At 33.0% G+C, this 25,040-nt stretch overlaps 5 protein-coding genes across 9 annotated transcripts; 2 read left to right on the top strand and 3 right to left on the bottom strand.

Moving 5' to 3' along the window:
* Positions 1-135: 135 nt before the first annotated feature.
* Positions 136-3,213, bottom strand: LOC113854081 (zinc finger BED domain-containing protein DAYSLEEPER-like). Its single transcript, XM_027484922.1, has 2 exons — positions 3,127-3,213; positions 136-2,434 (listed from the first exon to the last, which is right to left on the bottom strand). The coding sequence occupies exon 2, from the start codon at positions 2,411-2,413 to the stop codon at positions 437-439; it is 1,977 nt and encodes a 658-aa protein (XP_027340723.1). The 5' UTR covers positions 2,414-2,434; positions 3,127-3,213; the 3' UTR covers positions 136-436.
* A 2,776-nt stretch (positions 3,214-5,989) lies between these two features.
* LOC113854332 (PX domain-containing protein EREX) lies at positions 5,990-10,126 on the top strand. Of its 4 annotated transcripts, none has more exons than XM_027485269.1 (9): positions 5,990-6,460; positions 6,547-6,645; positions 6,777-6,863; positions 7,022-7,130; positions 7,267-7,883; positions 7,979-8,143; positions 8,222-8,464; positions 8,772-8,987; positions 9,591-10,126. In XM_027485269.1, exons 1-9 carry the CDS (start codon positions 6,143-6,145, stop codon positions 9,846-9,848), a joined length of 2,112 nt encoding a protein of 703 aa, XP_027341070.1. In that variant the 5' UTR covers positions 5,990-6,142; the 3' UTR covers positions 9,849-10,126. The 4 variants fall into 4 exon arrangements, with proteins under 4 accessions (XP_027341070.1, XP_027341071.1, XP_027341073.1 ...); XM_027485270.1 differs by having other exon boundaries at positions 6,047-6,460; positions 8,784-8,987; positions 9,591-9,970; XM_027485272.1 differs by having other exon boundaries at positions 6,047-6,460; positions 9,524-9,964.
* On the bottom strand, positions 10,010-13,903 carry LOC113854334 (signal recognition particle 54 kDa protein 2). 2 transcript variants are annotated; one of them, XM_027485274.1, is made up of 10 exons: positions 13,541-13,868; positions 13,354-13,453; positions 13,033-13,186; positions 12,067-12,217; positions 11,836-11,984; positions 11,414-11,514; positions 11,131-11,288; positions 10,865-10,979; positions 10,657-10,750; positions 10,517-10,523 (listed from the first exon to the last, which is right to left on the bottom strand). In XM_027485274.1, exons 1-10 carry the CDS (start codon positions 13,769-13,771, stop codon positions 10,517-10,519), a joined length of 1,260 nt encoding a protein of 419 aa, XP_027341075.1. In that variant the 5' UTR covers positions 13,772-13,868. The 2 variants fall into 2 exon arrangements, with proteins under 2 accessions (XP_027341074.1, XP_027341075.1); XM_027485273.1 differs by having other exon boundaries at positions 10,010-10,750; positions 13,541-13,903.
* A 17-nt stretch (positions 13,904-13,920) lies between these two features.
* Positions 13,921-14,795, top strand: LOC113854331. Its single transcript, XM_027485268.1, has 2 exons — positions 13,921-14,243; positions 14,507-14,795. The coding sequence occupies exons 1-2, from the start codon at positions 14,043-14,045 to the stop codon at positions 14,687-14,689; spliced, it is 384 nt and encodes a 127-aa protein (XP_027341069.1). The 5' UTR covers positions 13,921-14,042; the 3' UTR covers positions 14,690-14,795.
* Positions 14,796-16,207: 1,412 nt separating this feature from the next.
* LOC113854079 (chaperone protein DnaJ) lies at positions 16,208-23,439 on the bottom strand. Its single transcript, XM_027484918.1, has 11 exons — positions 23,017-23,439; positions 22,744-22,812; positions 22,111-22,203; positions 21,734-21,855; positions 20,502-20,697; positions 19,542-19,717; positions 18,665-18,794; positions 17,679-17,839; positions 17,462-17,550; positions 17,137-17,254; positions 16,208-16,577 (listed from the first exon to the last, which is right to left on the bottom strand). The coding sequence occupies exons 1-11, from the start codon at positions 23,284-23,286 to the stop codon at positions 16,535-16,537; spliced, it is 1,467 nt and encodes a 488-aa protein (XP_027340719.1). The 5' UTR covers positions 23,287-23,439; the 3' UTR covers positions 16,208-16,534.
* Positions 23,440-25,040: the final 1,601 nt, after the last annotated feature.

Here is a 25,040-nt window from a genome sequence, read left to right as displayed (position 1 = left end):
ATGCGATCTGGAAGATTTTTACTCATCTTTTTATCAATGAAATACAATAATCGCATTCCTATTCTCTCTATCTTCATTTTCCAATCAATAGAAGTGTAAACATGATATGTCAACTTTCAACAATGGTTGGCATATAACAAACTTGTTCTGTGCCAAGCACGCCAAATCAGTGTAGTACATTAGGTCAATGTCTAATTGTCTATTCAAAAGGTAAAACAAACCTTGCAGGTTTTTCATTGAACCAATGAATACAATTAATATTGTGTACAAAAAGTGTTCCTGGTCAAAATGATTAGAATTGAATCAACTCTATTATAAACAAGTAACAAAAATTCGGACAGTTAATCACAAAAATTAACTGAACTGAATGACAGTTCCAAAATTTCAATGCCTAAAAGCTAGTTGAGAATCTATCCCAAAATGAGGAATCCTATATCTAATGCTCAACTTTCACTAGTGCATTCGAAACATTGCCGGGTAATGATTTATACTGGAACCAGTCCTTGGTACAAATCAGGGCCTCAAGTGTCAAAGAGTCTAATGAACTCCGGTAGCTATCCATTTTTTTAATATCCATATCAAAAACAGAATCTGCAGAGAGAGTGGATGCAGGCATAGACAAAATATCAGATGCTAGTCTAGACAATGTTGGGTATTTCAATCCGTTTATTCTCCACCAGCTCAGAATATTAAATTCTTGTACTCTGGGCTCTAGAGGCTCTTCAAGATACTCATCTAGTTCCGACTTAAATTGCTGGTTACACGTAAAGTCAGATATATAAAATTCAAAATCAGAAAGTCCATCTTCAGAAGTAAAAAGAGATCCATCAAGTGACACTTCTTGAAATGGCTCAGTCTTAATCATAGCCTCATTTCCTTCGTGACCATTTGTTGTTGTAAAAGGAAGCACTTGTATGATATTATATTCAAGGAATAGTTCATTGAGACCATCCTCAACAATTCTAATCCATTCATCAGCATTCTCACCAAATATCTTAGCAAAGGTGGATTTCACAAGTTTCATTTTATACCTCGGATCCATGACTACAGCAACAGCCAAAATGAAGCAGCTCTCTCTCCAATATTGATCAAACTTTTCTTGCAAAGGCATAATCAAACGACTACAGAAAGGATCCTGGCTGAAGGCAGCACGAGTCAACTCCACCTGGAGTTTTGACACTTCAGGGAAAAATAAGTTTGCAGTTGGATATGCTTGGACAGTTAAAATGTTTGCTGCATCATACAAGTACTTCAAATATGTGCAAAGAGTTTCCACCTGCTTCCAGTCATCCATTGTCAGAGTCACTCTGTAATCAGGATCAGACGCATCAAAGCATGCAAACACTTCCTTCAGTTCACAGGCAGCAGCAAGCATATGGTAAATTGTGTCCCATTTATTTTGGTCATCAATTAAAAGGTCCATTGTATTAGAGACTTGAAGTTGCTGCCTCAGCTCAAGAAACTTCCCTTCATTAAATTTAGAAGATTTCATGTACTTCACACTCACTCGAACCTTATCAACAGTTTCTCTCATAGCAGAAAGTGCATCTAATGCAAGGCGACTAAGGACACGAGCATAACAGTTCTGGCTTAATAACTGACCATTGAGGATCACAGGGTTCTTAATAGAGAGGAGACATCTCAGATTTCCCATCAAAGCCTCATTAAAGAAGAATTTATCAAGTGCAAGGGTAAATAGCCGGCCCTCTAAATGCCAATCACTTAGGCAGTTCACTATATTTTGATTTAAGGAACCATCAGAATCTGGGAATGGGACCATCAATACATTAAGAATGGGATGATGTAAGTTCCAATCACCATCAATGAAATGTCCTCGAAGAAAAACATAGGCTGATGTTTGGTTTGAAGTCCATAAGTCCAAGGTAAGGTTGACTTGTCCAGGAATCCCATTGATAAGATTCAATACGTTTTGCTTCTCTCTGAGGAACATAGCAACACAATCCTCTTGGACAGTATTAAAGCTCAGTGGATTGAACTGGGGTTGAAGTGTCCGCACAAAATTAATGAAACCTTGGTGTTCCACGATATGAAGTGGATAATCATGTAAAATAATCATTTTAGCAATCTTATTGTTACAACTCGCCTGATCAAATGAGATAGCAGCAAAGCAAGGTTTTGCTCTTGCTTGTTTCTTTGGTGGATTGGCATCAATTTTGGAACATGGGGTTTGCTGACTTTTCTGACAGATTCCTAGAGAAATGTGTCTCTTGAGATGGCTGGTGCCAGCTTGTTTTGAATCTTTTAGATAAGCAAATGATCTTTTGCACCTTTTACAGTAAGCCTTGGCACATCCAGGTCCATCAGTTTTCACAGTGAAGTGTTCCCAGACGATAGATTTCTTTCTCCTCCTGGTATTTTGTTGAGTTCCCGAATCAGTGATATCAAACACCATGACAGGACAGTAGGTTGAATCCTAGAAAACAGATAAGTGCGAAACATTAGAAGTGTAATTTTAAAAGTGGTTGAACTTGAACGAACCTGTATTACATTACTAACTAATCAGCAAAGCAGGATAAGAAATATAATCATACCTGATAACAATAGTAATACATAAGTAACAAGGCAGTGCAAATAGATTGTTACAAAACACAAGAACACAAGAAGCTTACGGTCTTGAGTTTCAGAGCAGCGTGAAAAAATCCACAAACGCACACTCACTCACGCCTACCCACACACAAACCATTCATGTAAATTTAAATAGTCAAAATTAGCTCTTCTCATATCTTCATCCAATGCTAATTTACTGACTAACATTCTTTAAACAAAATGTTAGTTTACAACCTAAAAATATATTACCAAAAATATTTCTGACTGTGTAGTTTGTTAACAAACTCTTTATCATAAACAAGTGGAACGCGCACTCACATAGAGAAAGATGCACCAGTAAAAGAGGGTCAGGAGTGATTTTACTAAAACCTAATTATCTTGATTACCCATAAAAGAATGAAGGGTCAAAATTGACTCTTTCCAAGCAAGAAACCATCACAGATACCGCAAAACAAATTCAATCACACACTCAACAAAAGCAATGCATTTGATTGTTTTGAACAAAAAACACAAGCAGGAGAGACGTATATGTATAACCGATAGAGAGAATGAGAAAACCTTTTCCGGCTGTGGCGGTGGCTGTGTGAGGCAACGAACCGAAACAATGGACGTTGGAATGGAAGCGCCACTTACTGCTGAGTCCGTTACTGCGGCTGAAGCAATACCAATAACCAGTTTATAAGGGTTCCAAATTACATAATGTTTATTTCATTGCAACATTTAATTGACCTGTTTTTAATGCATAAAATTTATTTATTTGTTTTTGTCTATACTAATTACTTTAAAAAAATAACAAACTTTTTTTTTATTTTCCCAATATTTGTGGAAAAATTCCAAAATCTAATGAACTGATAATCGTATATAAAAAAAGAGTTGTTTTTATCCTTTGTTATCATCAAGATTGTCATTTATTATTGAAAGTCTTTAGCATTTAATCGTCATTTGAGAATGTTCACAACAGTAAAATTTATGAATAATTTTTTATTTACACATATCTAAAATAAAACTTGATTTTGAAATTCTTTGAATTTAAAACGTATGTATCTAGAAGTCGGTTTTTTTTATTACAAAATTTACTTAATTTTTATTATATATGATTTTATTTTAGTTTTGAATACTTACGTTGTCATTTTTTTCTTATTTACTATATATATTTGAAATAAGGGAGTAAAAAAATCATTTTAAAATAAAATCCACTCATTTTTAAAGGTATTTTAATCATAAAACTTGGTTTGTAAATTATGAATAATATTTTTACACTGACTTTAAATATAAAAATCATTTCTATATAAATAAATTCAAATCATAGACAGTATATTTTTTTTAATTCATTGAGAATTACTGTATTTTTAAATGTTATTTATTTCAAATTTTATAAAAATAACTACCATAAGTTAAAATTTAAAAGGTTGAAACATGTACACAAAACAAATCAAAGTTATAAATATCATGCGCCAATTTATTAAAATTATTTTAACGTCTGAAAATAAGAAAAAATATTAAAATAATGAAAAACATCTCTCTCTTTTCTCTGTATGTATTTATAATAAATAATAAAATAAAATGAAGTAGTTAAACTGAAAAAAAAAAAAGCTTCCAAAATACATAATGTTTATTTTGTTATAAATTTTTATTAACACGCGCTTTTACTGCATAAAACAATTTTTTTAATCCTAATCCTAATTATTTAGAAAACAAACCATTAAAAGCTTTGTAGATTTTCAAAATCTTTGTGTAAAATTAGTCCGAAATCTAACGGGTTTTTTTGGACATAAAAATAAATAAACAATAACAACAATGTCTTGTTTTTACCCACTTGATCGTGATACATTACTAAAAGTATTTGATTTCCCATTCCCATGTTTATGTATAAAATGGTTAGTTTATGAATAAATTTAATTTATCAATAAATTGTTTATCCGCACCGATTTAAAACAATATTTGATTTAATTTTGAGATTTATTTTTATTTAAAAGGTCTGTATATAGACCTATGCTTATTTTCTTTTTGGAATACAAAATTTACTCAAATTTTAATTAGATGCGAGTGAATCAGATTTTATTCTATATCTAAATGCTTATGTTTTAAAAAAAATTACTTTATAAAATTTAATTAAGGGAATAGAACACAATTAAAACAAAAAAAATCTTTAAAGTTGTTATTTTTTTGTTACAAAATAATCTTGAAAGTATTCGAATAATCAAATTTGTTACATGAGAAATTATTTTTACATAAATGAATTCAAATAATTCAGTTTTTTTATGATTCAAAACATAGTCTATCATATTCAAACTTTTTAAGTGATTAAGAAGTAATACTTAAATATAAAATAAATACATTGGTATAAGCTATTAAAGGGAACACATGAATAAGTTTGTAGAGGTGAAGATGTAAAATAATAGTACACGTTTGCTATTATATACATTATTTAGGACAAATTTTTACAGTTTTGCATTTTTTTTCTTCATTTGTCTTTTATGATTTATGAAGAAAAGAAAGGGCATCACTTACATCGATTGTTAGAATAACAAATGTTGAATGAAAATGTACAAATTTCTATGGTTTCACAAAAACATGTAATATAATATTATAGGTTGGCATTAAATGTAAGGAAGAGAGCACAAGTTGCAATATCAATAATGACATGCATGTTGGTAATTAATACCTCAACAGTAGTGGGACCTTTTCTGACTGCTTAATCACTCACGCTTTAATGTTTTTTCAAAACAAATAAAATGTCTAGATGCTTCCTTTTTTTTTTTTTTTGCATGATTATTGAAATTATCAATTACTAATTATAATTCAAATTTAATTTATAAGTATTATCAAATAAAGATAATTTTATATGAGTAAGCTAAATGATTATAAATAAAAAAATTTATTTTAAATATTTAATATAATTATGTTTATTAGATATAATTATTAAAAGCAATAATTTATAATTTTATATATTTGTATTTTTAACTTTAAAAAATATTTAAAAATTTTGTTATATTTTATACTATTGTAAAATTAATAATAGAATGAAAAATATTTAAAATTATCTTTCACCAAAAATTATTAAAAAAATATCTTTAAAATTAATTTATAATTATTTACTGTCATTGAAACTTATTAGATAAATTCTACGATGATATAAAAAAAATTTATATTTTTATATATGTTAAACAATTATAATTATTTTAAGAAAACATAAATGTTCTATAATATTTAGTATAATTTAAAAATAATATTTAATACATCACGATATTAAATACCTACTTATTAAATCATAACAAAATTACATAAAAAATATTTTAGTTTCAGAAAAAAATACTATTTCTAAAATTATAATCGAACCGTCAAAGAATTTTAATAATTTCATATTATTAAGCAATATCATATGATTCTATTAGAGGAAAATAAAGATAATTTTGATCGAATAAAAAATGATCATAAAAAATTGTGGTGTGAGAGGATATTATGCGTTGAAGTTCCATTTGCACAGTGAAACTGAAACTGCATAGGTTAGGTTGAAGCGTTGAAGACGAAGGAGCGAACAGAAGAACAGAGTGTTGAGTTTGAGCAAAGAAGAATGCATTCATTCGCAAACGATTTGTCGTTTTTTGACGTAAATTTCAGTTACACTTACTCATACCCCGAGGCTGATCCCTTCGCATATCGTCAAAATCAAAACGATGACTACCATGCTTTAAACGCCGCCGTTTTGCCCCGTCGCCACGACGGAACCTCACCTCTGCCATTGGGCATGGATTGGAGTCTTCCTCCTCGCAAATGGGAGGGACGCAACACTGTTTGGCCGCATCATCATCCTCCCACCGCTTGGAGTTTCTGCGTTACGCTTCCTTCTTGGGTTGTTGTTCCCCAATCCGCACCTTCTGATCCTGTTGTTGTTCGTATCCTATTTCCCCCCTTTTTTCTTTATATAATTCTCTAATTTCTTCACTCTTGAAGTTGAAGTTGGTATATTATGTGTAGTTTTATAGGGTTCAAGTTGGTATACAATCCCCGCAAGCTATTACCACTACTCGTTTAATACTACGCAGATTTAGCGATTTCTTTAACCTCTTCTATGAAGTAAGTCTCTGTTTTCTTCTTCTACTTCTTCTTCTTCCTTTGGTAAGAGTTTTATGAAACTAGCTCTTATATGTTTCAGTTAGTTTCAGTATTATGAATGGTCAGCTTAATTTTTTTCCCTTTTTTTTCAGCTGAAAAAAGAATTTCCCATGAAAAATTTGCCTCCGCCTCCACCGAAGAAGATATTGAGAATTAAAAGCCAGGCTCTTTTGGAAGAGGTAAATAATTTATCTTTTTTTGTTGTGTTTGTCACTATAAATTGCTGCAATGATTGTTATTCTTAATCATATTTGTCTTGAGAAATAATTTATTTTTCTACTTGCCAAATGCCTTTTAGCTCAATGAAGTTTGATACTGACAAATTTGTTCCTTTCAGCGGCGACACTTGTTGGCAGATTGGATGGAAAAATTGTTATCGGACATAGATGTATCAAGAAGTGCGCCGGTGGCAATATTTCTTGAGCTAGAAGCTGCTGCTAGGTCTTGTATGTTTTATGTCCGTTTTACAAATCTAAACATAACGTTTCATCATTTTATGTCATTATTTGAAAGGGTGTGAAAGACAGTCCTCTGTGATGTCCAGAAGACAATTAACACTTCTTTGTTGCTGATATTTTTCAGCATTCTATGATGTGAATCAGCATATTGGCGATGAAATTTCTGCTGGTGGTACTACACTTTCCAGTACTGATGTCCCTTATGAGGTTTCTGAGTTGGGAACATCAAGGCACAGGAAAGATAAATCTGCTGATGAAATCATGGACAATTCATCACCAGAACATGACATAACTAATCCAACTGCAACTGCTGTTGATCATGCTATATCCAGCAAAGACGTTATTCATGATGATAATAGTACAGAAAAAGTCACTGAGAATACTGTTGATGCTATAGCTCTTCGCCTAGATGGAACTGAGTTTACCCCTGCTAGGAGTGCTTGTGTCAATAGACTGTCTATTGAAAGCATTGGAAGTGACATAAGTTCATTAGAAAATACTGAAACATCGAGTTCAGCTACAATCACTATGCTTCAGGATGCTTCACATGATCTTCCTGAGAGCCATGAAGCCTCCACGAACTCAGATTTATTGTTGACTTTTCCATTGCATGAACAACTAAAGTTGAACAGAATTCTGAATACCCAGAGGCAAAGACTGGCCACAGCAAAAACAGATGTTGAGGATCTTCTAGCAAGATTGAATCAAGAAATGGCTGCAAGACAGTATCTCGCAACAAAGGTATCCAAAATATGTAAGATTTTCATTTGTTACTGATTTTTTTTTTCAATTGAAATTTTATGTTCATATGCTCAAATATTTTATTTTATTTGCAGGTCAAAGATTTGGAAGTTGAACTTGAAACGACTCGTCTGAACTGCCGAGAAAACATGCAGCAGGCTGTTTTAACTGAAAAGGAAAGGTTTACACAAATGCAGTGGGATATGGAGGAACTTCGGAGAAAGTGCCTGGAGACAGAAATGAAATTGAAGTTAGAAGAGGTCTGTTGAAGTTACTTTAATCAACATCTCTTATCATTCAATTTCAGTGGCCTTAAATTAAAAGTTATAATGATTTAGGATGAAAGGCTGCTAGCAGAATCTACAAAAGCATCTGTCATTCAGGAGAACCAATTGTTGCAGCAAGAACTAGATGTGGCTAGAGAACAACTTAAGCATTTGCAGAAACATAATGATGACTTTGAGATTAAATCAAAGGCAGATATGAAGTTGCTAATAAAGGAGGTAAAATCCCTTAGAAGTTCTGAGTTAGAACTGAAACAGCAGCTCAGCAAATTGATGAAGGAAAAGTTAGATGTGGAGGTATGTCCTTTCTAGTTCTTGTATGTTGCAACTAGCACTGTATGATTCAATACATTTAGACGTCGAAAATATCAATTTGGCTGATTCCATGAATTTAAGAGAGGAAGAGGGAGAGCAAATGCAAATTTCAACTAGTTCCATCTAAAATTTTATTGTGAATTTGTTCACACACATTTGAAATTTTCTCTTATATTCAATCCTTTTTAATGAAAAAAAGAAAAGAGGTTGGCATATTCTGTTTTATGGAGACCCCAAAAAATTGAAAATCCAATTGATTTCATGGTAAAATTTACTGTATCTTATTCAGAGAATTCTCCAGAAGGAAAGACAGAGAAAGGAACTTTCACATAGTGCTAATGCTAAGTTGCTGCGTGAGTGTACAATCCTCCAGAAGAGGCTTCAGGAGTGCAGTGTAAATTTCCTTGTTGAAGAGGAAGATAAGCTAAATGTCAACACTTTGCCTTCTGATGCTTTGGATTTATTAGCAACGTCAGATAATCGAATTGGTCTCTTGCTTGCAGAGGTATGACATGCACCATGAGCAATTACTTTGTCAGATATTTATTTTCTGGGGTACTTAAAAGACGTAGTTTTATCCTGACCTTGGTCTTGCATTATGCTTCTCGAAGTTTTCATGATTTTATTAGTTGCATTTAAATTCAATATCTATCCAATTATTGAAAATTTGTTCAAATCCCCCAGCTCCTCCTTTTCCCCCTCTTTACCCCCTATTCTACTTATAGTGTAGTTTCATCTTTGTTCATTACACTCCATTGCTTATCCATTGTTATTTTCACTAGCATCTGTTTTCATAGAGCCATGTGTAGTGATGGATCTAACTGAGTACTACAGTAATTGTGTGGTTTAGATGCAATCTACGTCTGGTGATGGTATGAATTTTTATGATACATAGTTTTGTGTTTGAAGAGTCCTGTCAAATTTAATTTAGTTATGTTAATAAATGACAGGCATTCTTATATTTCGCACGGACGCATTCTGAAACTTAACATAACAATTATCGTTTGGTTTATACTATCTTTACTGCATGTTGCCCTGTAGCCTTTTATTTGCTGTCCTCTCTCTACTCCATGTTTTGGTTACGTGCTATCTGTAAATATGGGAACAGGCACAGCTCTTAGCACAAGATGTAGAGAATCATGTTGCTGTGGAAGAGACCCACGACATAACTCAAGATGATACAGGGACAACTTTTGATGAATTGAGAAAGATGCTGGCGCAGATGTTTGTGGACAACGCTAGTTTAAGAAGACAAATCAATTCTGTTATTCGTTGTGCTCTAAATGAAAATTTCAAATCTGAAGAGGACGGGGAAGGAGAAATCCATTTGCGAAAAACTGTTCTAAGCAAGTTCTTAGAAAGATGACATGTTTTATGCATGTGTACCCTCTATTACCGAGCCACTTACTGTTAATGTTGTCTGTAATTTTGCATCTGTATGGTTTCACTGCTCAAATTGCATACTTTGCCAACAGTAATGCCTTAATTATAAAGCCAATCATCCCGTTTAGTGTAACAAAATAAATGGCCTGCTTGCCAACAGTAATGCCTTAATCAATATAGTGTTCATCGTTCCGCCAGAATTGACATGAATGAATATGGTTAACCATCAATTGAAACCGACAAATATAATGCCAGAATTTGAACCTCGCGCCTCTTCAATCAATATAAAAAAAGCCATATAGCATTTTTTTTTTTATGTAAATCGATTATGAAAAATTCTAATAAGATGACTTTGATTGCTATCTGAAAGACTAAATAAGTAAATATACACAAAAAGGTAGAAGAATATAATTTTACAAAAAGACACAATTGCATCCATTGAGGCTATTGCAGACGGCACCCGCAATTGAACTGCATAACCTCAACCGAGTCTAGTTGAAAAGCAGCTTAATGTTCGTGGTTATGGTCAGCAGCAATGCTCAGCTCATTAGTCAATCAACTATTCACCACCACCAAACATTCCCATCATGTCTTTAGCGGATCCCATCTGTTTCATCAAGTTTTGTAACCCGCCCATGCCACCAATTTGTTTCAGCATCTGCGGGGGAAGGACTTTGCTCATGTGCTGGGCATTCATATTTCGGGATAGGGCGCTCATTTCACCTTTCTTTGGTATTTTAAGCCCTTTCATTTTACTCCATATCTTTGCAAGACGTTTGTACTCTTCCAGCATCTCCATCACTTCCCTAACTTGACGACCTGAACCTCGAGCTATTCTCATCATTCGTGATTCGTTCATGAGCTTTGGATTTGAACTATCCAACTCTGAAACGTATTAGCAATTAGAAGTTGGCATTTGGGGTACGCTATTTCAATGAGAAACCCTGAATCGTGTATACATAAAGTTGCTCTTCGCAACAATCAATTCACAATGCTCACCTTCATTTGTCATTGAATCCATCATTGTCATGTAACGCTTAATTTTTGCCTGGCTTTCTTTCTCCCGGCCTTTCGGCATTAGTTCAGCACTAAATCCTGGCAGCATAGAAAATACCTACATAAATCAACCTAGAAATTAGTTAAATGCACGCAGCAACCACTATTAGTTCATTATATAGGGGCAATCAAACAAGCACTTAGTATCTATGTGGCACGTCAACGGAAATGTATAAAAAAAATTCAATTAAACACAATAAGGTAATAACCTGGCTGATGGGACCCATTTTAAGTATGTTCTGAAACTGCTCATACATAATCCTCAAGGTGAAGTTTCCTTCTGACAGCTTTTGAAGCAGTTCAGGCTGTTGATCCATTGGAACAACCTCATGAATTTTGTCCATAAACCCAGACCAATCACCCATTCCTAGTTGAACAGCCATTTGATATGAATAAAGATTAAATATTCATATGAACTTGGACATCTATACCATGTCCTTGATTAAAAGAAGAATGTCTTGGATGAGGCCAAAAAAGAAAATAAAAACACACCTAGTAGACGACTGACAAATGGCTTAACATCAAAAACTTCAAACTCGTCCATATGTTCTCCAGTTCCAATGAATATGACAGGACTCTTTGTTGCTGCAACACTGCACACATAAAATTAATAAGACTAAGATATCCAAGCCACATATACATGTATAAATATTGTATACACACAAATTTAGGTAAGCACATCCACCTTAAAGGCGTATCATAATTCTCCAAATCCCTCAAATAATGTAAATTATGATTTCCGTGACATAAATGTAAGATTCAAATCATGAGGTAGTTCAAATTTATGTTGAAAATTTTGCAATAAACTTGCATGTATGATTGCTAGACTAATGCAGTATCAGTTGTGTAATTCATTTGTTCATAGATGCAAAAGTTGGTAGTAAATATCATCCAATTATCATGGTAATACTTACGCGCTAAGAGCACCACCACCCTTTGCATGGCCATCCATTTTGGTAACAATGACAGCTCCGACTGCAACACTCTGTTTAAATGCTTGGGCTTGATCGAAAGCAGCCTGACCAATACTGCTATCCATAACAAATATAACAAGATCTGGTTTCTGAACAATGCAAAGAAAAATATTAGAAATTAATGGAGTTCGGAAATAAATATCAAAAGCATATGGCAAAGTTGGGAAATACCGTTGCTTCTGAAACTTGGCGCATTTCTTCAAAAAGAGCAGCTTCTTGCTTATGCCTCCCACTAGTATCCACAATTATGAGATCACAGTTTTCTTTCTTGAATCTCTCCACACCTTCCACAGCAATTTTCACAGGATCGGACTCCATATAGCTGTAGAGGAAAGGCACACAACATTGCAATAAATACTTAAGCATCAAAATCATAGACAATGAAATGCAACTAAAATAGAAGGTTCAATAAAACAAATAATAACAACAACAGTATATCACAGCTCATCTGCAAGGATTTATAACAAGAAAAAGAAGTGGTTCAATATGGATCCTTTGAGGAAAATGTGAAATTATAAGATAAAGACTAGACAGATATCCTTTGGGAAAGAAAAAAACGGATAAGCTTGTTTATGGTGGAAATACAATATCTTCAAAGTACCCATGTATTGTGAATGCGTCAGCAATTTCGTTTTTCCTTACTTTTTTATTTTGCATTTTGTCCTCCTCCCCCTCTTTTTCAGTCTTCTCATTGTATTTCCATCAAGAAGGAAAAATAAGAAAAGGGAATACCTTTTTTGGAAATTGGAAGGAAAAAGGCATAGTTCGGTGGTAAGATATAGAGTATAACATAGAATATAATTTCTAAGGTGATACACAACCAATATAAACCACAATTCTTCCTAAAGACCATTCTACAACTATGGACCATATTCTCCTAGAAGCATATCTTCAGATTGCATCTCCAGAACAAAATAGCCCGATCTCTTGGGAGATTATTCATCCCATAGTTTCAGAATTCACATATAAACTATAAGCAGCTAAAACACAAGCCATAAAGAAATATAACTGCAGTTTCAACATCTACAGAATGGATCAACTATCCCCATCATCGCATTCTTCCTCAATAAGGCAAAAGTACAGTACTACATCAGAGCTTATATACAACCTTAACCAACAACAAATGCCAATGAGTACCTTCCATAGAAAGGAATCTTAGCTTTAGTGGCATTTTGCTTCAATTGATCAAATGCACCAGCTCTAAATGTATCTGCACACACTAGAGCTGGCTTCCAGCCTTTCTTCTGATGATAATATGCGTATTTTGTACAAGTAGTGGTTTTTCCAGAACCTGAAATCATTAAAAAAAAGGATGCAAGTATCCATCAATAACAATAAACTCTTCTCTTGATTTTAAAAAACAAAATAACCAATAAAAGCTGAAGGATAACGTATAAATAATGAACACATAGCAGTACAGAATCACAGAACGTAAAAACCTAATCAAATAGAACAAACCTTGCAAACCAACAAACATGACGACACTACTTTTTCCTTTTTTGGGAGTGAAAGAGGGCTTCCCAGGATCCAGCATTTTGCAGAGTTCGTTAAACACAGCCTAAAAATCGAATCCACAAGGAACAACCATAAGTAAACAATAACATATCACCATTTATTTATTTTGAATAAAAGAAGATGAAGATACTTGTTGGATGATTTTGCGTTTGTTGTGACCAGCAGCAAGATCGTCGAGGTTAACAATCCTCTTGATGTTGGTCTGCATGTCGCGGACGAGCTTGAATTGAACATCGGCTTGAAGAAGAGCTCGAGTGATCTCGTTCAGGCAATCGTTCAGAACCTTCTCGTCGATCACCGTCGCATTGCTCATCTGCTGAAGAGCACGCGAAATGCTCCCTCCTAACTGCGCTAGAACCATCTTGTCTGCAACAACTCTGTTTCCGAATTAGGGTTTTCGAAGCACGATAACACGAAGATGAAGAAGATGAAGCTTTCAGATTCAGAATGATCTCTTTCTCTCTTCCAACGCCGGTAAAACAAGCGGGACACTATGGACTAAATCTGTAAGTAATGGGCCTCATATCGTATTGGGCCTATTTTGTAGCCCATGTGTCTATTTTAGTAATTATCCCTCCTTGAGATTTATCAAAGCGTTGTGGTTTGTGGTTATCAAATCAAAACCTTTGATAATGGGAGTTTCAGTTTCGGAGATAAGTTGGAGTTGGAGGTTTATGCATCTAAGGCAGAGGGTTAACCCATCACCAAACACGCCCTTGTTCCTCCCAAACCCAATGCCAATTTGCTTCGCCACAACGACCTCGTCTTCTTCCCTTGTGCCTCGAGCTTTGGGCCCCAAAAGAGAAGATCAAAATTCCATCACTTCTCCACAAGTAATATTTCAAACCCCTTCATTACCTTTGTTTTTGAATCTTCAAGTTAGTTTTTAGATAAGATAAGATACTTAGATAAAATGTTGTATTTATTTAGTTGATAAGATGTGATAAATTTATTCTATTTAGCTTGTAAGGTTTTGGTAAAAAAAAAAACAAATAAGATAAAATAATATAACGTGAAATTAAGTTATTATTTTTATTTGCATTAATGTAAGATAGAATAAAAAATTATACTAATCTTAATTTCTCTTGTAAAATAGGAGGATTTAGCGTACGTGGGAAAGCTAGTGGTGGGATCTTTTGTGGGTGCGGGTGCAATCAAGTATGGGAGCGCAATTTTCCCTGAGATAACCACTCCCAATATTGTTCTGGCTCTTGCCATAATCTTAACTCCTGTGCTTGTTGCTGTTTTTCTTTTGATCAAGGAAAGTCGAAAGCCATAGGCACGTAATGAAAGCTGATAAAAGCAACCTCAGCTCCCATTTGAGTAAATTACACATTTGCATAAAATGGATATTAAAGCCAACTGTAATAATACTGATAAATGAAAGAAAATGCTGGTGTGACTTTATTGATGAACTAATATTGGGTTTGAAGTAGCTGTTAAATAGCTTGTTTTTTTATATTTAAATTCTAATTAGTTTTCATTGTAATAAATTTTAAGTTAAATTTGTTATTGAATTAATTAAAAACTAACTTTTAGATATTTTTTTTGTGTAGACCAGAAGCATTCTTCACTTAAAGCAAGAAAGAAGTAGCTCATTAAAAATATGATGCGACGTGATGAAGAGAAAAAGAGATGAAATTATTGTTGAAAGAAAATTGTTGTAAAAATAATATAACTCTAACTTTTATCATAAAGTATAAAATTATTTATAATAGCGACAGAAATAAATAAATAAAAAGACAAGTTGACAGAAATATGATTGGATAAATTTTAATCAGTGTCCACAGTTCTATTTATAACGAACAAAATATCATTCTTTTTTTACTTCAATAAAATCGTCAAATATGTCGATTTTTACATAAACACCGTCTGTCAACCCTTTTTAAACAATCTTTTAACAGTTATACATTAAATTCCGCAAGAGTAAAATTTAACACTCGTTAGAACAAGGATCTTGTGGCCAAATAAAAGCCGAAAGGATTAATTTTACACTTTAAAAAGGCATGAAATCACTTTAATGTAATACACTAAATTAATTCCCTCATGTTTCAAGCATCAATTTAGCCCCTAATATTACAAATAAGAAAAAGTGGAAAAAAAAAATTAATCCTTACCTTAATTTTCTCCATTGTCAGCCAATTTTAGTTTCTAAAATTTATCATTAATCAATTTAGTTTTTAACATTACAAAACTAATTAAATGCTTCCTATGCTATAGTAATCCTGAAATTAAAGAGACATTATATATATTTTTTTAGACGGATAGTTATGACTTTTCAAGTATTTTAGAAATTAAAAAATAAAATATTTTTTTAAATAAATTATTAACTTCATTATTTATTAATATAAAATTAATGATTATTCCATGTGTAAAAGAATATAAAATAACTTTCATTTTACAAAGCACCTTATAATTTACCAATCAATTATTTTAATCCTTAAATTTGACAGCTATTATTTAATTCCCAAATTCAATAACCGCTAGTTTACTTGACCTTAATTTTAGGAACCAAATTGAATGTAATCTAAAGTCTAGAATCAAAATAATTAACAATTGTCGAAGTACAATATCAAATTAATGAGCCCTAATCATTAAAGACTGACATGACAGACAGTTACCATTTTAAGAACTAAAAGTTCTTTATAGAATTTGAAAGCTTAAAATGACCAGCGATTGAAATTTTAAAACTAATTTTATGATTTACTCAATTACTTCGTGGCCTTGACCAGAGAAAAAGAAAACAATTATGCGAAGAACGGATAAGCTGAATTTGTTGAGATAGCATTTGGAAACGGGGTCTATGAAACGAAAATTTTACCCGAACTAAACAAAAAGATTTACTTAATAACAACTAATTTTTGGTAATTCACTCACATAGAGCTTAGACTCCCTAGTAGACATACACTGGCTTTCTCTAGTGCAACCTGCTCGTGGAGTACAATCTGAAGATCCTTGAACAAGTTATACTGTATAAATCGCCTTGTGCCAAAATTTACAAGTAAAATAAATAAAAGAATATGCATGATTTATTGTTTGATTAGTTCAAGCATTTGAAGAACTCTCACACGCAATAGGTAAACTACATCGTGGAGACTCTGGATCACCAAAAAAATGCATGGGACTAGAGATCTTTCAGCCACTTTAAAGCTCCATTTGCCACAGACCTGCAAATTTCGGTCAACTCAACACATTAACAAAACAACGACAAAATATTGATGATCGAGGAAATTGTCAATCCTGTAGTAGGACCAGTACAAACAAGAAAATGGCAATTTAGCATCCTATGAAATGACAATAAACGAATGGCACATCTAAAACACTATCAATTTGAGCAGATAAACCAGTCCAGTTCAGCATTTCTTTCCTGTCAAACAATTTGTGAGGACTCAAACAATAATAATAAAAAAAAAAACCAACGCAGCAGCCACATACTCAGTTCTGATGTACCAACTCAACGAAAGCAAGACTCTTGTACTAAGAATGAGTTCTTACTTAGAAAAATAGCATTAGAATGAACTACATAAAAGAAATCGATATGTATTAAAGAACATAACCTGCGCTCAAACTTATTTAAGGGCAGAGTTATGATTGAAGGAACGTATTGCTCTACATGAATTAGTGATTGATGACAGAATTGAAGTTTTCAATCTATGAAAACCAAAGGCTCGCTCTACACATCAATGAAAACAAATAAAAAGAACACAAAAAAGAGAGAATTATTACCCAGCGAAATCCTTTAATTTATTCCAAATATCATTTTGGTCTTCTGATTTTTCATTTTTTTCTTCGACTGTTGCGGTTGGACTTTCAGCCCTTTGAGATACAGGACCTTCAGTACCACCTGTTACAGAAGGTAAAAATCAGGCTTCATACTCGAATACGTAGTGTCTACTCATTGCATTGTAAGATTTTCTATTGCAACTTGAATATGTGTTGTAAATGCCTAATTTACATGTTATATAAAAGATTAAAGTTGTCAAACGATAAATATTGTTGGGATGGGAAGAGAAGAAATAACCAATATGCAAATAATAAAGAAACCACCTACTGGAAGAGTGAGTCCGAGGACGGGGTTTTGAACGCCTGCCTGTGTCACCTAGAGAAGCAAGTTCTTCAAGCAACTCACGCTCCTTTGTACTGAACATGAAAAACATAGGCAATTGATATCAAACTGCTAATATAGATTTATAAGATAGGAATAAAAAAAAAAATACATAGGAGGGAGCAAATGATAGACAAATCAAAATTATAAAACCACTCATTACCTAATACGTTTTGGTATTGTAACTTTAACTGTAAATAAGTGGTCACCACGTATTGATGGTTTATTTAATTTTGGTACACCTTTCCTTGCAAGGACGAGGACATCTCCAGGTTGGGTACCAGCAGGTATTTGTAGTTCAGAAATACCTTCAACTGTCTTAACCTGTATGTATAGGTGCCAAAAATTCAACCCATCAATGGTGAGGACACGACGTAACAAGTCACATCAGCAATAACATGCCAAAATGCAAAAAGCTAGGGGAAAAAGAATTAAATATCCAACAAATATCAAACCTTAATATTCAATAAAACAAAAAGATCATAAACTCATAAAATATAAAAAAAGGAAGACTATATATTCAGTCATACAGAATCTCTTTAGCCCAACACATTTGCAAAAAAATCACTTAGGAACATTGATAAGAACCTTGGGAGAACCACAATAGTTGGAAAGCCCAAGGCCTTATAAACCCTACACTATAATCTCATAACTTCTGATATGTGACTCAATTATCATGCCTTGCAATAGATCCTAATTCCTAACAGATATTATTTCCAATGGTTTTTTCATACAACACTAGCAAGGCATCATTGAACTAGTTACATTCAAGGTCCAACATAAGAAAGTTACACAAACTCATCCATATATCTCTATCATGATTCATGCCATAGATTCCATCCAAAGGACAATATGAATATAATATCATTCCTTACTATTATATGGGAAGATATAGCATTATTATAACAAAAAATGTTTTTACTTAGGCTAATGCCTGAATTGAATAGTAAAGAACACCATGCCAAGTGTCAAGTTTTGCACATGGATAGCAAGGAAAACTACAGGGATAACGTAACAGCAATTGAAAATAGACTAAAACAAAAAATGAAACTAAGAGGACTAAAAGGGCAATTCCATCATATATAAAAGATCCAAAAATAAAAATAAAAAAATACTCAAGCTGCATGAATATTTCCTAAATTAATTTACCTTCACAACTGTCCCCAATATAGCATCTAGATAACTGATTGAGATTGTAGAGCACAAATTGATGTCATCTCTTTGAATTCCTGGTATCTCTTGCACATCAAGATACACATAAAGATCTCCTGGAGGACCCCTGCTATGACAAGATAAATAGCCCCTTCTAAATCATGTAATCAAGCAATCAAAAAGTCTGAATCCACACATAAGTAAACCATTTCCATAAAAAGAGAACAATTATCATGCCCTCTGTTGAAGCGGAACACAAAAAGATACAATTTGTTTTCTAGCATAAATAAAATAATTATCCAAGACCCTGTGAAAACTTCTCTTATCCCAATGTCTTTGACCTTCTCAAACTTTCTGAAGATTGATACATACTTGTGTCCAACTCCTTTTCTCCTTAATTGGATATATTAAAAGCATAATTTGTCTGATGTGTAGCTCTTTGTACATATATTTCCCATTAGCTATTTACATTTGGAGTAAGTTTCATGGCAGTATTCTTTGTATGCTACCTTTTGGTGTCATTTGTTAGAGCTGAATGTGCAAGTTTTGAAGGGACATTTGTTCCTGGACAGCTGGACTTGTTCTAGCACGGGATTTTTCATGGATGTTGAGAGATTGAGATGTTCTTTTGTAAGGATAGTTTTACATTGTTTATATATTTTTTTTATTAAGGAAGATGAATACCAATCCTCCTTTTACTCACTAATATCCTTCCTTCCTCCTAGAAATATCTCTCCCTTCATTGAGAGTGAGAAAAACTTATCAATTGATAAACATAAGTACACCCATAAAAAATTTAATATAACTTCTATCCAATAATTGGCCAAAGACTTTCACAATGAGAAGACCAGATAGAAATATAAATACAGCATACCCTCTTGGTCCTGCATCGCCCTCCCCAGCAACTCTTAGAATACTGCCTGAGCTAACGCCAGGGGGAACTTTAACTTTAATATTTTTCTTAACCCGTATCCGTCCTTCACCATTGCATTTACGACAATATTCAGATATGACTTCACCATCTCCTCCACAATTTGGACATACAGAAACCTAATATTGAAAAGAAAAAAAAAAAAAAAAAGATTAAATTAGAACAGTATTCCAGACAGAAAAATGTCCAACAAATCAATTAGTCCCAAAAGTGAAGTATGAAGATGTTTACAATTTATGAAAAGAAAAGGAAAATTACAAAGGAGCGTATAGAATGTCTGCCCAATGTTGAAACTTAATTGGAAGACCCAGGTCAGAATATCAATTTTCTTACTGCACCAAATCATTTTATTTTTTGTTCTGCACTAGTAAGCATAGCATCTCAAAAGGAATCAAACCAATCAGTAATAGATATTCGCATTGCAAGTTACAACCTCTGTTGTGTAATTATGCATTAAGGATTTTTTTATCAAAAAACTACTCATCAAGTATTTTTCAGGGGACTGAACACAAATTTCAAAGAATATAATTTAAATCAGAATTAAAGAATATGACCTAATAAAATAAATTCATTGGAAGATTTACTTTTATCCTGTCTTTTAGGGGGAGAGGGGGTTGGGGGACCAGGAGCAAATTACAGGTCTGTGGTTAACTTGTTTCTTCCAACCAATTAACGCAGCAAATGGGATTCTTTTGCAAGAACTACAGAGTGGCAATCAATTACATTGCAAAAATACACCCAAGAGCAAGGTTTTCACATGAGCAAAAAAATATCAAAGCTCCACTATGGGTATCAACTATGAAGAGTTTCCATTTCTTGGAGAACAAACCAGACCAAAAGGTGTGAGAACAACCCAAATAAGCTCAAGGAAAAAAGTCTCATCAGGCAAAGAACTCAAATTACCTGTGAGAACAGCCCAAAAGGTGTTTGCTCTGTCCTCATCACCTGACCCCTACCACCACAAGTTGAACATACTCTCATCTTGGATCCTATCTTTGCTCCAGTACCAGTACAGACTTCACATGTTTCTAAATGAGAAAGCTCAAATTCTTTCTCTGTTCCAAAAATTGCCTCAGAAAACTCCAAGGAGAAATCATACCTGTTGACATTGGAATAAAAAATCTTCTCAATTCACAGCAAATACTGATTAAAAGTTTGGAAGATGTAATGTTTTCATCTGTAGAACTGCCAAGTCACATGCTCAGAATGCATAATCAGTATGATAGGATAAAACTTAAAAATATTAAATGTTAAAATCTCAGGCCATGAGATAATGTTTGGAGAAAGTTATTGCTTAGAATTTTACCCATATTAAAATTCTGTATTGTTAGGAGTTAGGAAAGTTATAATAATTAGTTGGTTAATTAGGGGGTTAGGGAGTTAAAAAAATAGGACAACGTAATGAGAAATGATGCTTTCTACCTTGTATTGTTTAACAGATTGAGCTTTGTGAAAGAAATTCTTTGTGAAGGGTAAACCTTGGAGGAGAGATCTCTCCCAATTTTAAGTTCAATTACATACCATCAATAAGATCCTCTTTTTCTTTTCCCCAATTTCATTATATTGGTTTATATTATATGTAAAATACATCATATTTTCAGTGTCGATTTATCGTCTCACATTGAATCATTTCCCCTAATCCCCCAACCAAAGCATTAGATTTTGGGATTTGCTTTGTTTTCTCTTCATGGATTTTTTTCTTTTACCCTTAGTCCTTGAGGAGGATGTTCAACAGTAATATTGTGTTAATAATATTTGATGAGTGTTATCAGGCTAGACTTATACCAGTTGTATGCACTGGGTATTGAAGATTAATAATATAAATAGGGTTCTAAATGAGTTTTATATGCATAAAAAATTCACAAATATTATAGGTTATTAATAATTTAAAAAAATTTGTGTCTCAAGTCTATGTTTCCCCTTTCCCTCTCCTAAAAACCCTACAAGTTACGACAACTAAGCCTTGTCTCATTAGGTGGAATTAACTATAAATATTCAAAAAATAAATTTAGAATAAAGTCTTCTTTAAACAATAGCAATATTTATTTTAACTAGCTAAAAATGTAGTAATCATTCACCTGCCTAAAATGACTCAATGAAAAATACTCAACTATTGAATTGACAGCATAACTCACCGGATGTCTTCACCCTTAGTAATGGTACTACGTCGGCGCGTTCCAAATCCAGTTGGATCCATTCCAGCAAAGCCACCCATACTTGGCCCAAAAAATGTCTCAAATAAATCAAATGGATTTGTCTGCAAGAAAAAGATTGTTAAATATAAATCTATCAAGGAGAAGCTGCTCAGGAAGAGTGGGTAGAGTAAAAGGCAACTTCAATTGCCATGAATTTCTGTTTTTTTCTTCCCCAAACACAAGACATGTGCATCGGAACTAATGGCATATTAACCAGTTATTCTCCTGACAAGTGAGCTTTTATCACCCTTTCGAATATGTATTGCTCACAAAACTTACACACAACACCAAAAAAAAATAAAAATCATATTGCATACCGTATAGGCACTTGATGCTCCTCCCACTGTACTCTTAACTCCTGCCTCGCCATATTGATCGTATAAAGCCCTCTTTTTATCATCTGATAGCACCTGACAGTGTTGTAATTCAGAATTCAAAAGCTAATGTCATAACTATAATTTAAAATAATTGTATTTTCAGTGGTATGATACAACACAAGATCATGGGCATTGTTCCCGAATAAAGCATAGTTTTATACGTTTCTACCAACCCAGTTGTGAGTAACAAGTAACAACTATCTTACAAAGTCTTAAAACACGGACCTTAAAAAAATTAAATAAATCAATAAAAAAAAATTAACTACACAACGCACACATATGACTTGGTGGCAATCACCCTTCCTTATATGCTTTAAAATGTGAGATCTGCTGTGATTTGAACTATCTACTTCGTTAAAATAGGGTATTTTAGACTAGTAGCTTTTATTTAGCCCATATTCTCACATTTCAAAAGATTGACACATTGGACCAAAAATGCGAGAAAATGGATGAAAACTTCAAAAAAGCAAGCATTCATTGGAAGACAAAAACCTCGGAATAAAACAAGCCTAGAAGTCCTGAAAAGAAGGGTTAACATAACATAACAGTCAGCAGCGTACTATCCATGCATACCTCATACGCAGCACTAATCTCTTTGAACTTTTCAGTTGCCCCAGGCTCCTTGTTTACATCAGGATGGTACTGCAGAGAAAACGATAAAAACAAAATCAGGCCAAGTAAGCACGCATTGCACAGTACAAGTCCCAACAAGCAGCCACGAAATCGCAACAATTCACATTGAAAAACTGAATAACCACTCGAATTCCTTAACAATTTATAAGTGGCTACCAGAGGCTTAGAATTAACATCGGATTACGAATCAAAACTATGGATGAGAGTGAATACCTGACGAGCTAATCTTCGATAAGCGGCCTTGATTTCCTTGCCGGTGGCAGATTTGGGGACTCCGAGAGTGGAATAATAATCGGAGGAAGCTGCGAAGACGGTGTGGAAGCGTCTTGGAGAGGGAGAGAGCTTTGGATTTGAAATTGAGGAGAAAGGGAGGGGGGAAGGGGAATGAATGGAAATGAAGTTGCTGTGAGAGCGAAGATGGATGGTGCCGCAGAAGCAAGGACAAGAAGAGGGAGGGAACAGAGAGAGAGATATAACGGCCATTGAAATGTGAAAGCGTTAAGGGATAGAATTAAGAGTAAGAGATGGAGTGGAGGGAAGGGTTGGGTTTGTTCATCGTTTTAGTTTACCCACTTTTACTATACTGCGTTTGTGTGTGTGGGTGGGAACAGCGAGCTTATAAAGCTCCCCTTTTATGCCACTGCCATTGCTATTTGCTACAACTCGAACGGAAGAGACTTCGTGGGACCCACAAGATAAGTTGTGGTCTGCGTGCTTACTGCTTAATGCCAACTCCTTTTTTCTTTTTTTCTACCATTTACCAACGCCAAAGATAAAAAGGGTTTAGGGTGATTCAATTTCGGTAACTCACTGTTTTTTTTTTTTTTACCACAGTAATTAATAAAAATTATAATTATTATCTTCTAATTCGAGAGTTAGTCTTAGAAACATGTCCATGCAATAAAAATTTTCATGAACTGATCTAAATAAATACAAATCACAGCAAATAAAAAAAACTATTGATTTTTATTTAAAATGTCTTTTTAAAAATTATTCTACTCCAATTTAAACTAAACATATGTGTATATAGTTTTATTTGAGAAATTGTTGCGTCAGTTATATTTGCATGATAAAATATTTACAAAATTGCTATGTCAATTATTTTTTCATGATTTTATTGTTTAATTAACGTTTCATCATTATTATAATTCTGAATTAATTTGACACATTCTTCAGGATCCAAAACCTCCTCTTTCAAGTTTGGCTTAAAACTTTTCGTGTCAATAGGACTTAAAATAAACACAAGTCATCATCGTTACAAGCCAGCATGACCTGGATTAGTGGATTAATACGTGACCTGCAATTGATTTTCAAATGCAGATCTCGGTTTGGTCGTTGATTTATTCAAATAGAATTAAGTAAACTCGTTTAAAGAGACCAAATTTTTATCCTTTTTTTTTATTTGTTTACAAAACTTGTCATGTTACTCAGTAATGTAACTTAATAGGGTTTTAGGAAAATGATTTTATATATTGAGTAATATATTTTAGCTTTCTCAAAAAGTTTATAGTTGTTTTTTTAACTTAAAATAAGTTATTAGCATCAAAATTATGAAGTGAATTTAATTTAAAAGTCTACGATAAAAAAAAATCATTTTAACGAAAAAACAAGCTATTGGCCACTTTATCTTCTATCCAAGTAATAACAACCACGATAATAATAATAATAATAATAATAATAATAATAAATACATAAAGCTAAAATACATTCATTATAAAAGTAATCATATTTTCAATTTAACTAATATACCATAAATCCATACAAATGTTCCTTTAAACAGAATGGATTTTTAAAAGATATTGAACAACTTTAACTCAAGGAATTTATTATGTTCTTTCGAAACATCAATTTTATGAAATTATAAAATTGAAAATCAGTCAAACCACTGCGAAAGAACTTTCAATTGATATTCCACTGTGGCTAAATTATCAAATCAATATTGTTCTCCCGTTAAATATCTAAAATCTTATTAATTAGTCCAAACTAAAAGTCAGATATTATATGCCCGTTTGCCTAGCTCGTTTTAAGACTTAAAAATTAAAAATATAATATTCACATCTTTATAACAGGATGCAATTAGAGATAAAAAAAAAAAATAGATTAAAAAGAAGCTTACAATCTAACTTTTTTAAAATTTAACTCGATCTAATTTATTTAATTAATAAATTTAATTTAAATTTTTTAAAAAGATTATTTAATTAAATAAATTAAATTTAAGTTTAAAAAAAAGTTTTTTA

Source organism: Abrus precatorius, unplaced genomic scaffold, assembly GCF_003935025.1.
Source record: "Abrus precatorius isolate BTA unplaced genomic scaffold, Abrus_2018 Scaffold11, whole genome shotgun sequence".
NCBI classification, from domain to species: domain Eukaryota; kingdom Viridiplantae; phylum Streptophyta; class Magnoliopsida; order Fabales; family Fabaceae; genus Abrus; species Abrus precatorius.
Note: the sequence above shows the minus strand (reverse complement) of the source record. Positions and strands in the feature narration are given on the sequence as shown.

Bases quoted from the DNA above. Each gene is read 5' to 3' on its own strand.
- LOC113854081 (XM_027484922.1), bottom strand. From the start codon at position 2,413: ATGGTGTTTGATATCACTGATTCGGGAACTCAACAAAATACCAGGAGG.
- LOC113854332 (XM_027485269.1), top strand. From the start codon at position 6,143: ATGCATTCATTCGCAAACGATTTGTCGTTTTTTGACGTAAATTTCAGT. The intron at 7,884-7,978 runs GTATCCAAAATA...TTTTATTTGCAG, and splicing joins GACAGTATCTCGCAACAAAG to GTCAAAGATTTGGAAGTTGA. The intron at 8,988-9,590 runs GTATGACATGCA...ATATGGGAACAG, and splicing joins TTGGTCTCTTGCTTGCAGAG to GCACAGCTCTTAGCACAAGA.
- LOC113854334 (XM_027485273.1), bottom strand. From the start codon at position 13,771: ATGGTTCTAGCGCAGTTAGGAGGGAGCATTTCGCGTGCTCTTCAGCAG. The intron at 11,985-12,066 runs GTATTTCCCAAC...TGCATTGTTCAG, and splicing joins GCCAAGTTTCAGAAGCAACG to AAACCAGATCTTGTTATATT. The intron at 10,980-11,130 runs GTTATTACCTTA...TGATTTATGTAG, and splicing joins AAATGGGTCCCATCAGCCAG to GTATTTTCTATGCTGCCAGG.
- LOC113854331 (XM_027485268.1), top strand. From the start codon at position 14,043: ATGGGAGTTTCAGTTTCGGAGATAAGTTGGAGTTGGAGGTTTATGCAT. The intron at 14,244-14,506 runs GTAATATTTCAA...CTTGTAAAATAG, and splicing joins ATTCCATCACTTCTCCACAA to GAGGATTTAGCGTACGTGGG.
- LOC113854079 (XM_027484918.1), bottom strand. From the start codon at position 23,286: ATGGCCGTTATATCTCTCTCTCTGTTCCCTCCCTCTTCTTGTCCTTGC. The intron at 17,551-17,678 runs GTAATGAGTGGT...TTTCATGTTCAG, and splicing joins ACAATACCAAAACGTATTAG to TACAAAGGAGCGTGAGTTGC. The intron at 17,255-17,461 runs GTAGGTGGTTTC...CTTCTGTAACAG, and splicing joins TCCTCGGACTCACTCTTCCA to GTGGTACTGAAGGTCCTGTA.